This window comes from Raphanus sativus, chromosome 1, assembly GCF_000801105.2.
Source record: "Raphanus sativus cultivar WK10039 chromosome 1, ASM80110v3, whole genome shotgun sequence".
Classification (NCBI taxonomy): Eukaryota; Viridiplantae; Streptophyta; class Magnoliopsida; order Brassicales; family Brassicaceae; genus Raphanus; species Raphanus sativus.
In genome coordinates this window covers 1,842,963-1,856,468 of record NC_079511.1, presented here as the reverse complement: position 1 = coordinate 1,856,468, position 13,506 = coordinate 1,842,963, and the positions used below count along the sequence as shown (strand labels likewise).

General features: G+C 33.9%; 1 protein-coding gene and 1 pseudogene across 1 annotated transcript; both read right to left on the bottom strand.

Annotated features, from left to right (window-relative positions):
* Positions 1-4,078: 4,078 nt before the first annotated feature.
* On the bottom strand, positions 4,079-5,567 carry LOC108819635 (uncharacterized; annotated as a pseudogene).
* Positions 5,568-6,090: 523 nt separating this feature from the next.
* On the bottom strand, positions 6,091-7,242 carry LOC108820951 (uncharacterized). The gene is made up of 3 exons (XM_018593988.2): positions 6,822-7,242; positions 6,506-6,661; positions 6,091-6,416 (listed from the first exon to the last, which is right to left on the bottom strand). Exons 1-3 carry the CDS (start codon positions 7,131-7,133, stop codon positions 6,216-6,218), a joined length of 669 nt encoding a protein of 222 aa, XP_018449490.1. The 5' UTR covers positions 7,134-7,242; the 3' UTR covers positions 6,091-6,215.
* Positions 7,243-13,506: the final 6,264 nt, after the last annotated feature.

The window sequence follows — 13,506 nt, the reverse complement described above, 5'->3', positions numbered from 1 at the left end:
GATGTTTTAGGCAAATGAAATTGGTGACAACATTTTAATTTGACTAAGGGTCCGAATGGTACCGTGTGTGGGATGCGTAAATTCTGGTAAAATTATGTTTTATCTTTTTTTTTACATCAGTTATGTATGTTATCATGTCATGTGAATTACAATACACATATATTTTTGCTAAATAAATATGATACATATACGCATAAGACTGCTTTTTTTTTTATCTAAAACATAATCCAAAGCTATATCGTTTGTAAGTGTACGGAAACTGGAGGCATAGTGGTATAGAAAGATGTTAAGGTTTGTGACAACTGTCAAAAGAGCAGATTTAAAATTGATCAGAAGTAAATCTGCTCTTTTGACAGTTGTCACAAACCTTAACATCTTTCTATACCACTATGCCTCCAGTTTCCGTACACTTACAAACGATATAGCTTTGGATTATGTTTTACTATGCCGACTATGCCACTATGCCGATACATCTTTCTATACCACTATGCCGACTAAAAGGTTTGTTCTAAGTCTTGGCATAGATTCAATTGTATTACTAAAAAGAGTAACATCACAAAAAAGTAAACTAGATTATGGTATCTCACTATATTGATAAAAAAAAGATTTTGGTTGACAAAAACTGAATCTTTGTGTATGAGTAGATCACAGCACTAATTGAAGTACTTTCTAGAGTATGCATTGATGATGTCCGGGCATTAATGACTCTGTAAACCTAATCTAACTTAGAAGGATAAGGTAGTACAAACATAAACATGATATAACCGCAGAATTTTTATACCATGATATAAACATTACAAGTTATCTTTTTTATTGAAAAGTGGCTTTAAAATTACAAGTTATCTTAATAGTCCGTTATTTCTACTTGTAGTTTTAGCTAGGTTCTTGCACCTGGAGTTGGACCTAATTATCCACTTTGAAATTATTAAAACATAAGGAAAACTTAATACAGTATTAAAAAAACCATAGCAGTTGTTCAAGGACCGTATGTTAAATTAATGAATATGAAACTTATGACGAGTTGGTTACAAAAAAAAAAACTTATGACGAGTATAAAAGAAGTCTGGAAATGTGATTTCGAAGATATTGTTTGACTTGGATATAGATATAAATATCAAGTTGCCAAATGCATATATGTATATACGAATATAAAACCAATAACTCATTAGAGTAACCACTTATATTAGTTTCATCATCACTCCACTCATTTTTTTCAAGTAGTAGAGAAAGCAGGCCATCCCGTCAAGTTTTCGTTGCTGTCTTTTAATACTATTTGAAGTAAAGTTAATTGTGTAATTCATTTGTTTGGTCTGAAATTTTTAATTTTTAAATTCTTATAGGTGATATTTTTGTTTTTTGAAAAAGGCTTTTTAGGTGATATTTATCATTTACATAATTGCATTCTTTTAGGTGATATTTTCATACTGTACTTTTATCATTCGTACCCACCATTATAAATTAAGGTAACTTTAGCATTTTTTATTGTTAAATATATTATGCCAGTTAATAATCAATACTCCATATCTAGTTTAAACCCTCAATTTTGAAACGATCAACAATTCTGTTAGAGTTGTTGTAAAAATACAATTAAATATGTTTAGAATATTTTTGATAGTTTGAATAATATTTGATATAACTATAGTATTAACCTTATAGAGTGAAAATCGTCGAAATTGAATTTTTTCAAAAGCTAGATTGCAAAAATAATGGAATAGCAAATTTAATTAGAATTTTTTTGACAAACTTTTTAAGGGAAAAATCTTATTAGACTAATCTCATATATTTTATGTTTTATTAGGTTAAATATTTTTAAAATGGCAATACTACTCTTAAATTCAATTAAAATTTCGAAACTACAATTAACTCAACAATTGTTAAATATTAAAATATATTTATTAAAAACATCTTATATTTTGAAACATTAAAACATTTAAACATTAAAAATAATATTATTAATAATATAAATTGAAAATAAGCTAACCAATCATAAATTGTGCAGTAAAATATTATTGGCTAACCAACTTTCAATAAAGTTAAAGTACAAAACTATCAAACATTTTATATTTTAAAACATTAAAACATCTTATATTATAGAATGGAAGGAGTATTAGATAGTATCACTTCGAAAATCAAAAATCTTGGCAGTAGTTGATTGGCAAGTTTTATATTTATTAATAACAAAACAAATAATACTTATAAAGTAACCTAAGTTTTCAATTGTCCACCAGAAGCTGTTTTGATTCATGGCATATATAGCAAGCCAATTTCCTAAGTTGTCTACTCTCTCTCGACTTTTATCAGTATTTATACATGGGGTAATTTTCTTGATGTCTCTTATGCTGTACCGAAATGAACGTATATGCTCATACCACACGAAAGCATTGGATAAACGAGAGTAGTCTTGGAATTTTCACATATGGAGATCCTTCCAAAGCCACAAGTGTCCCCCAACTATTCTGTACCAAGAAGAATAATTGCCTGTTTTTTGTGTAACCATATCCAACAATGAAAACTGTGTGTCCTTCTACTTGTTCAAGTGGTTGTCTCTTACCTTGTAGATATTCTTCAAAACAAAAAAAAACAGGAAGGAAGGAAACAATTTGATTAATTAAACACATAACACGCAAAGTCGCTCCTTTTTCTAATAGTAATCTTCTTAGAGCATGAAAGTTGGCACGTACCCCAAATGATATAACAACAGGAGAGATGTCGACCTTGATGAAATCAGCTGAATGTGAGATTTCACATCTATATTTAGATTTAAGTTTCCACATATTATTTTTACAAAACATAGTAGTATTTACATGAAAAATAACAGTAGAGTATTTTGTTTTAATACTACTCGATTTTATACTATCTTTAATACATCTTATAATGTAACATATTTTTTAATTATGATGTTGTTGTTGTACATGAGTATGTCTGAATATATGATGAATATGTGTTTGTATGTACAAGACAAAACATATAATCAATTAAACATAATTTTTCAATAATAAAAAAGTTAGTTGTATAAAAATCTTAAAGAAAAACTAATTATAAAATAAGTATTTTCCTTTTTAAAAGTCTAAATAAAATAAAACTATAAAAGTAATCTTATTTTTCTTATAATTAACTAACTTTACTTTTTAATACATAACTTTGTGTTCAAAATTTATAAACAAAAAATAACTTCAAAAATTCACCAGAAATGATTTGACATGTGTCAATTAAAAAATGATTGTGAAATTTTCAATAAAAACCCGCCATTATGTGAAATTCGCTTTTTTTTTTACTAAAAGCCTAAATAAAAGAGATTTGTAAATAAAAAGAGATTTATAAAGTAATTTTTTTTCAACACAGTTTGTTCAACAGAAATGTAAATAAAATGTCTGAAATTCTAAGAAGAAGATAATTGTAGAAGGTTATAGGGCTGATAGTAATTTTCTTTTTATAAAATCTTAAACAGAAATGTAAATGAGTATTAATAGTTTTTTTATTTTTAATTTTAAATAAAAAGAGATTTATAAAATAAATTGTTTTATAACTTTAAACTTATTTATTATTCGATTGAGCATATATATGAAATTTTATCTTTTAAAAAATCCTAGAAAAAAGAAAATTTTTCTTACTTATTTAATAAAATATTAATTTAGTACATAAGAAATTGTATAATGTTATCATTGATTCGATTGAGATTGACGTTATTTAACTTTTATTTTTTTCATTTTATTATTCTTATTTCGGGTTGAATTCAATTTAAACTTTAAGTATATAATGTTTTCTCTACTCCTAGATACAAAATTGATAACAATTCATCTATACACCATAATTATAAAATACAAATTTTGAAAACAAGTTTTTAGTTATTAAATAAATCTTACACAGTATATACAAAAACAATCATAAAACTATAATAAATGATTTATTAGTTCATATTTTTTTATTAAATTAAAACATCAAACAAAATCTTTGCAACACATGGAGTCATATCTAATGTTCAATACACTACAACCCAACCTCACAAAAACATAACTCGACTCGTCATCATTCAGTATATATAGTTCATCATATTAGTTTTTAAAACTGAACTACTTAATTAATCTTCTTCCTGCAGGTCAGGAGCATTTGAAAACTCAACGACACCGTTAACCTGTAATTAGATAATGAGAAAACACATTATTCGAGGAAATTGTATAACTTTTTTACTGATAATCAAATCAAAATAAAGACATCACAAAGAGTATCATATTATCAAACGTCACATGACCAATAGAAAAAGAGGATCCTCATATCAAAACTCAAAAGTACATATAAGCCTTTGCAATGAAATTTGCTTTTTGTATATTTCATCAATTTACATATTGAAAAATAACAACAACTAAACAGAAAAGGGTGGTTGATAAATGAAACTTCACAACATGAGGGTCAATAAATCACTGATGGAGACCTCAAAGGACCTAGTCCTACCTACTACATACATGTCGAATTGAGCATTCATGCATATATATATCTCATAGATTTCTATGAATATGAAATCAAAGCAACGTTTCTCACATTTACCTTTAGAAGCTAGTCTGCAAAAGATGGCATGAATGTCTTTCTGCCAGACCTTCCGCTCAGTCTTAGCTTGGTACTCTACAAGCTCTCCATCAGGAGTCTCCTTGGCCATGAAAGTAATATAAGCTTTAACGCCAGTGCTCATCCTCACCACCACCCTCACGATATGGTCAAGAGTCAGCATCTTATTCTATAACAAAAATAAAATAAGTCAGTAAGTAATGAGATTCGATCAATTAGTTATAATCATTAGGCAACATAAGAAACAAAAAGTAGAAGAGCTTAATTGAATATGTTACAACTAGCCTCTGTTTGGTTGACAATGGTTGTATTTGTCAATAGCCACCTTCACCATAATCTCCATGTACTCACGCCCCGTGAGGTTGGGCTTGATGAAGTAGCGATCGAGATTGAGACCACGTAACCCTTGAAAAAGATTTTTGGGGATCATTTCTTTATCCACCTTGAAACCCTAGAACCACACAACATGCAAATACAATGTAACGAAGATTTTTTTTTGTTTGTTTGTGTTTCGCAACCAAATTGCATATGAGCAGCAATGGTGTTATTACAAAAACAAAACACTGATGCAAAGAGACTCTACAATATGCCTAAGAGAGTAATGAATAGAGAAAATCTAATGGGTGTATCGTTCTAATGAGAAACAACAACTTACCCGTGTCTCGTGATAATGGCGCACGTATCTACGTACATGTTTTTCCGCTCCCGAACATGTTTATTTACAGTCGTTGCCATTTTCTTTTTCTTTTCTTCCGGTTTTACCCTTTATCTTAAATAGCCGATAGGGAATTTGCTAGCAAAACTATATAATATCATATAACCATCGCAACAAAATTATATTAAAACTAATCAAAGTTTGCATCTCTACGTTACACATTACATTCTGGCTTTATAAGTTATATAACCTTCCCGATGTATTCTTTTGTTTGGTCTATAAAGTTTTACTTCTTTTTAGTTGTTTTTTCTTCCGTCAAGTTAAAGTTTCACCTTTCTTTATGTTTTAACATCGGGCAAACATAACTCGACTTGTCATAGTTCAAACATAACTACTCAAGTCATCAATCTGCCATTTGAAAATGAGAACTCGCACATTACTGGAGAAAAATGTACAAAAACTTCTAATCAAATCAGTGTACAGACACGACATAGAGTAACATATCATATTATCAAACGTCACAACCGCTGAGAAAGATCATAACTCTTGAAACATTTTCATTTTTAATAGATGAGACTTTCGTTATCATTTCCCTAACGAAAGATATGCTTGGCTGATTTTAGCTCTATCATTATGGTTTCTATTAACATATCATTAAACCAGCAGTATGATTCTGTTGTAAACTTTTGATTGAACATATAAAATGGATTCGGACCGGAGTTATAATAACTTAGCATCATTAAGGTCTTACAGCTCTTAAATAGCTTAAATCCATTACACAAACTCAAAATACTTATATACGTCAATTAGCCTTTAATTTCTTAAAACTTTCCTCTGCGAGGGAAGCAAGCTCGAGAAAACGTCAAGAGTCAAAATTAGAAAACAAAGAAACACATATCACTCACTAGGAACTGAGAGTATACAAGATTAGAAGAAGCTAAATACATCGATCCCCGAGAGGGAATATAACTAATAAGGAAACGCAAGTCAAAGACGATCTTTAGGAGGAGAAAGAGGAGGAGGTAGGTCTGCAAAGGATGGGATGAATTTTAGTCTGCCACGCCTTAATCTCAGCCTTAGCTTGATACTCGACAAGCTCTCCATCAGGAGACTCCCTAGCCATGAAAGTAATATAAGCTTTGACTCCAGCGATCATCATTATCACCACCCTCACGATATGGCCAAGCGTCACAGTCTTATTCTACAAGTTTTTAAAAAGCAAAAAAAAAATAGTGAAATGATAATCTATCTCTTACTGCAGAGAGAAAGAGAGCAAGAAAGAAACTAGACCTCAGTTTGGTTGTATTTGTCAATAGCAACTTGAGCCATAGTCTCCATGTAGTCACGCGCCTTGATATTGGGACCTTTGAATACGGCATTCAGATTCAAACGGCGATACCCTTGAAACAGATTCTTAGGCATCATCTCTTTATCCAGCAAGAAACCCTTTAAACCAAACCAAAAGATTGAAACTTTAGGTTCTATTCATCAAACAAACAAAAAAAAAACATTCTACTTTTATGTTGGCAAACCAAACATTGGGCTCGCAAAGAGGGGCCTTTCAGATAGATATAAAGAGCATAAAGCTTTAGAAACCGAGACATACGTTGCTCTGGTAGAGATGGCGCAAATAACGACGCAGCTCAAATTCGTCCGAGTCCGAAGGCGACTCCTCTGGCGACACGTAATCTGAATCGAAACTGTCGACACCCCAAACCTGGTCGCTTTCTCCGCTGTCTTTTTCCTCCTCTTCATCAGGGCTTCCTTCGCCTTCGTCAGGATCCTCCACCGGAGACGACGTCTCGGCCTTGCGTTTGGTCGGAAGCTTAATGCAATCCGACATGGAAGCCTCCACGTGTTGCGTCACCTCGGGCTCGCAATCGACCGTGTCAATCATGCTTGCACCGCCGGGATTCATCTTCCGATTTTGTAAGTAAAAGTAAACCCTAGATCGAATTTTGCTTTATCTCAATTTTGCTCGCATACAGACAGAACAATATGTTAATACTTTCGATCTCGTGATATGTCTTTCCCCCTGTCAACGCGACTATTTACAATAGTGCCATCTTAAATTTACCTTCTTTTTTTTTTTGACAGCAAATTTACTTTTTACTTATTCGTGGCAAAATAGTGTTATTTTTTTCATTAATTATTGGCAATATTACTAAGGTAATAAAAATATATTTTCAAAGTTTGCATATCTACATTACATTCAGGCTTTATCGGTTATTCTTCGTTTGTTTGCTCTATAAAGTTTAACTAGGTGTTTTGCCCGCAGTTGCGGGCATAATAATTTTACAAATTACTAAATAAATATATTATCAATTCAAGAACCATTAAAATAAATTATTTTCATGCCTTTAATATATTTAATAATTAATTAATTATTAATTTTATATACAATAAAGTTTATTTTAATAAAATATATTTATTATGTAAAAATTTGAAAATATTCATATATTCATAAAACTCTATACATGGATTTATATTTATTTTTAAAATATTTTGATGTAAAATATTATTGGATCACATAATATATAATTTTGTAGATAATGGTGAGAATCAAATTAATGAAATCCGTTTTTAATTTGTGAGTAATTATATATTAACAAATATAATCTAATTATGTATTAAGGATAGTGAAGATTTTAAACGCTTTAAATTTTGAAGTGAAAGAAAGAAAATCGCTTTGAATATAGTAGTATAAACTAAATGTTCTCTTTTAAGTTATATAAAATTGATAATTTTTCTTAATTAATCTTTAGTTATGTTTTTAATTTAGTTTTAAATTTATTATTAAAAGATAATTTCAGATAACAACACAATATATATGTATATATATCATATTTTATTTTTTAATACATATTAGGTTTCAGATAATTCTTCTTATTATTGTTATTATTATTTTTAATCATTTAAATTCGTTTTTAATCATTTAAATTCGTTTTTATTTTAGATTTAATTTATATATTTTATTCATTAAGGGTAAAAACGATATTAACCATTCTAACTTTTAACGTGAGAGCTCGAATCCAAAATTTTACTTCGCAAATAATAGTATAGATTCTTTTTTTTTTGTTTTCTAAATGGATGGAACTTGTTTTTTTCTGAACAATACTTAGGTTCACCCCTGAGGTGAACTTTTTACATTTTTAAATTCACCTCAATTCTATTTAACCAATCAAATCGCCACATAGGATTAGTGACAAAAAATATTAAATACATTTTTAAAAAGCCAAAAAATCTTTTAAATGTCAATTTTAACAAAATTAATACCACAAACTAAACCCTAAATCCAAACGGTAATCCTGAACCCAAATTCTATACCCTAAACCCAAACCCTAAACCCAAACCCTAAACCCAAACCCTAAACCCTAAACCCAAACTCTGTCATATGTGCTTTACCGAATCCAGATGGTGGGCTGTGAAACTTCAGTATGGGCCAAGGGAATTGAGTTGAGGCCCAGGAGAAGCTTTAGTTTCGCGGATTGAAGCCTGTGATCTTATACGCAGCGTTTTTGACCTGTTACTTGGGAGAGTCTGCAACAACTGAAGAAACAGACCATGTGCAGTTCGTTACAACGACGTGAGCTCGCACACAAGTTGCAAGGCGGTTAAAGGGAATCTTAGCTGCTATAAGAGGAGAAAGGAAACAAGGAATCTTACAGAGGGAGAAGAATCTACGTCATATAGATCTGAGAGGGTGAGAGTAAACACGTGAGATATCGGGTGTGAGATCATCTTGTTCATCGTTTACTCTGTTTCTGATCTGGGTGAGTGACGTGAGATATTGGTGAGAGGTGTGAGCTTGGTGAGTGATTCCAAAGTGATTCCAAAGCTTGTACTCAGTTTCCTTTCTCCCGAGACGTACCAAGGGTTTGTTAATACCCTTGGGAACTCGTATGCTCTTGTGTCGTTTACGTTTTTCTGCACAAACACATCACATAATCATTAATAAACTCAAGCTAAAGGAATGGACTAGATACTAAAACTTGATCGCTCATAAACCACTACAAGTGGTATCAGAGCCAGGTTACTGGTTTCAGGGAGCTCAGATCTGTGGTGATCGGGATATATCTCGTTGGTTTTAGATCAGGTTGAGGAATCTCTCACTGATCAGATCAACGTTCAGGTCACTAGTTTCAGATCTGAGCGTTCTGTGGTTTTCTGTTTTTGGTTTTCTGGTTTTCTGGTATTCTGGTTATCTTGGGATTTCTTCTCTGCGGTTATCTATCTTTGTGTTTGGGATTTCTATCGGTTTGGTGTTCACAGGTTCTGATCAAGCGTGTGTTTACTGATCATGGAACCCACTAAAGGAAGGTTTGAGGTGGAGAAGTTTGATGGTGATGGGGATTTTGCGTTGTGGAAGCACAAGATTTTGGCTCAGTTTGAGATCCTAGGTTTGGATTCTGTTCTACAACCTGTGGAGGTGGATCTCAAGGGAAAGAGTGTTGCTAGCGATGATGCTGATTCTAAAGGTTCTACTGCTGATCCTAAGTGGCTTGAGAAGGATAGAAGGGTGAGAAACTTATTGAGTATGAGTCTAAGTGACATGGTGTTGCGCAAGGTTATCAAGTCAAAGACTGCTCTGGAGATGTGGACAGCTCTAGAAGCTACATATCAGATAAAGTCTCTACCTAATCGATTCTATCTAAAGCAGAGATTCTACAGTTATAAGATGGAGGAAGAGAAGAACCTGGATAAGAATCTGGATGTTTTTACAAAACTGGTATCTGATCTAGCGAGTCTTGATGTGGAGCTTAGTGAAGAAGATCAAGCCGTGATCCTGCTCAACAGCCTGCCAAGGAGGTTTGAACCATTAGTTCACACTTTGAAGTATGGAAGAGATCAAGAAACAATCTCTTTAAAGGAGATCACGAGAGCTGCCTACTCTATTGAACTTGACATGAAGGCAAAAGGCAACAATGGAGGTAGCAACGGATCTTCTAATACTGGTGGTGAAGGTCTCTATGTGCAATCTCGAGGTCGATCTGATAAGAAGACAACATCAAAGAATAAGCAAAATAACAGAAGTAAGTCAAGACCAAAGTTTAAGAAGACATGTTGGATTTGTGGAGCAGAGGGGCATTTCAAGCGTGAGTGTCCTAAGAGAAACAATCACAACAACGGTGTGAAAGCAGAAGCGAGTGTTGGCAAAGCTCATTTTGACGAACCAGTCATGCTCACTGCTTCCAGCGTTTCAAACCGAGAAGGTTGGGTCTTGGATTCTGGATGTTCATATCACATGACTTTCAAGAAAGATTTGATGTTTGATGTAGAAGAGATAGATGGAGGGAAGATCTTAATGGGAAATGATACGTTCTGCGAGATTACTGCTATTGGGAAAGTAAAGTTTGTTAACTATGACAAGACTGAGTTCGTTTTGACAGGAGTAAGATATTCTGAAACTGCCAGAAGAAATCTGATTTCTCTTGGGCAATTGGAGACGTTGGGCTGTTGGTTTCAATCTAAGAATTACAGACTCAAGGTTTTCAAAAGGGATTTTGAAGTTCTATCAGCAGAATATAAGGATACTCTTTACTTTCTCGATGGTGTTCCAGTGACTGGAGAAGTAAATTCGGCAGATGGAAGTTTAGATGATACTTCTCTCTGGCACAGTAGACTTGGGCATATGAGTGTTAAAGGGATGCAGTGTTTGGTCAAGAATGGTTTTCTGAAGGGTGTAGACATTGCAGAAAAGGAGAGTTGTGAACACTGCATCCTAGGGAAATTTCACAAGCTATTTTTCAAGAAAGGCAAACACAACTCAGAAGTGCCTCTGGCTTATGTGCACTCTGACTTGTGGGGTTCTCCTAATGTGACACCGAGTTTATCGAAATGTCATTACTACATTTTTTTTGTGGATGATTACTCAAGAAAGATATGGCTCTATTTTCTGAAGACTAAAGACGAGGCTTTCTCGAAGTTTGTGGAATGGTTGGCTTTGGTTGAGAATCAAAGTGGCAAAAGTCTCAAAGCGCTAAGAACGGACAATGGCCTAGAATATTGCAACAAACAGTTTGATGATTTCTGTAAAGGAAAAGGAATTCTAAGGCATAAGACTTGCCCTTACACTCCTCAGCAAAACGGAGTTGCTGAGAGACTTAACAGGACTATTCTGGAGAAGGTTCGAAGTCTTTTGAGTGAAACTGGGTTAGGTGAAGAATTTTGGGCTGAAGCTTCTTCTACAGTGTCTTACATGATTAATAGAACACCTTCTATTCCGCTGGAGTTGAAGGTACCTGAAGAAGTTTGGTCTGGAAGGGCTCCTGATTACAGTCACATGAGGCGTTTTGGTTGTCTTGTACACTATCATGTGGATCAAGGAAAACTAAAGCCTAGAGCGAAGAAAGGTGTGTTTATGGGTTATCCTCAAGGGGTAAAAGGTTATCGAATCTGGAGTTTAGAAGACAAGAAGATTGTCATTAACAGAAACGTTCTGTTTCATGAAAATGTGGTTTTCAAAGATATTGAGAAGGAGAAGGTTAAATCTGTAAAGACCACTAAGGACAAGAAGCACGTATCTTTTATTCTACCAGGAGATTCTATTACTGAGGAACACGCCGGGTCATCTATTCAAGGTGGAGCTGGTTCATCTACTACAGTTAACGAAGTTGATTCAGAAAGTGAATCTGAAGCTGAAGAAGATTCTCCAAAAGATTTGAAGAATTATATGCTTGCTCGAGACAGGAAGAAGAGAAACATTCGACCTCCTAGTAGGTTTGATGATGCTGATGTAGCAGCATATGCGTTGGTGATGTCTGAGCAAGTAGAAGAAGATGAGCCATTAACGTTTTGGGAAGCCATTCGTAGCAAAGATGGAAAGAAGTGGAGAAAGGCATCTGACGAAGAGATGGATTCGTTGGAAAAGAATGGTACTTGGGTGTTAATTGATAGACCTGAAGGTGAACGAACTATAGGCTGTAAATGGATTTATAAAATCAAGCCTGGAATTCCTGGAGTGGAGGATCGTCGGTTTAAAGGGAGAGTGGTAGCTAAAGGTTATTCTCAGGTTGAGGGAATAGACTATCATGAGGTCTTCTCGCCTGTTGTAAAGCATGTTACCATTCAAATTATTTTATCTATGGTTGTGAATTATGACATGGAATTGGAACAGCTGGATGTAAAAACGGCTTTCTTACATGAGAATCTAGAAGAGAGGATTTTAATGGAGCAACCAGAGGGATATAAGAAGGGAGACAAGGTTTGTCTGTTGAAGAGATCGCTTTACGGGTTAAAGCAATCCCCGAGGCAATGGAATCGAAGATTTGATGAATTCATGAAGCTACAGGGATTTGAGAGAAGCCTATATGATTCGTGTGCCTATTTCAAATCTTATGGGAGTGAGGACATGATCTATTTGCTACTATATGTTGATGATATGCTAGTGGCAGCTAGAGATTTGAAAGAAGTTCAGAAGCTGAAGGAATTATTGAGTAGTGAGTTTGAAATGAAGGATTTGGGTCCAGCAAAGAGGATCTTAGGGATGGATATCTACAGAGACAGAGAGAAAGGGATTCTAACTTTATCTCAAGGAACTTATTTGTGTAAAGTTTTACGAAACTTTATGATGGAAGAGTCTAAGCCGGTGTCTACTCCTATGGGTTCTCATTTCAAACTATCAAGTACTAAGGCAGAGATGCGTTCTGAACTACAAGAGTTTATGGAGAGTGTACCTTATTCAAGTGCGGTGGGGAGTCTGATGTACTCGATGATTGGTACCCGTCCTGATATAGCATATGGAGTTGGTCTTGTGAGTCGCTTCATGAGTGCTCCTAGCCAAGAACATTGGAATGCGGTTAAATGGTTGATGAGATACATCAAAGGTACTTCAGATATGGTCTTAACATTCAAGAAGTGAGACAAATTTGAAGTAAAGGGTTATTGTGATAGTAACTACGCATCTGACCTGGATCGTAGAAGATCTATTACGGGATATGTGTTCCAAGTCGGAGGTAATACGGTAAGTTGGCGTTCTGGTCTTCAGCATATTGTGGCTTTGTCTACCACAGAAGCAGAATATATGTCATTAGTTGAAGCAACAAAGGAAGCGTTATGGTTGAAGGGGATTACCTGAGAGTTTGGATTTGAACAGAAGAAAGCTGAGATCTTCTGTGATTCGCAGAGTGCGCTGTGTCTTGCTAGAAACAGCGTGTTCCATGAAAGAACGAAGCACATCGATGTTCGTCTACACTTCATCAGAGATGTGGTGGCTGATGGATCGATTGTGGTGACAAAGATAGGTACTGTCGAGAATCCTGCGGATATTCTCACGAAGACCGTACCAGTGA

Bases quoted from the DNA above. Each gene is read 5' to 3' on its own strand.
- LOC108820951 (XM_018593988.2), bottom strand. From the start codon at position 7,133: ATGAATCCCGGCGGTGCAAGCATGATTGACACGGTCGATTGCGAGCCC. The intron at 6,662-6,821 runs GTATGTCTCGGT...TTTGGTTTAAAG, and splicing joins GCCATCTCTACCAGAGCAAC to GGTTTCTTGCTGGATAAAGA. The intron at 6,417-6,505 runs GTCTAGTTTCTT...AAAAACTTGTAG, and splicing joins ACAAATACAACCAAACTGAG to AATAAGACTGTGACGCTTGG.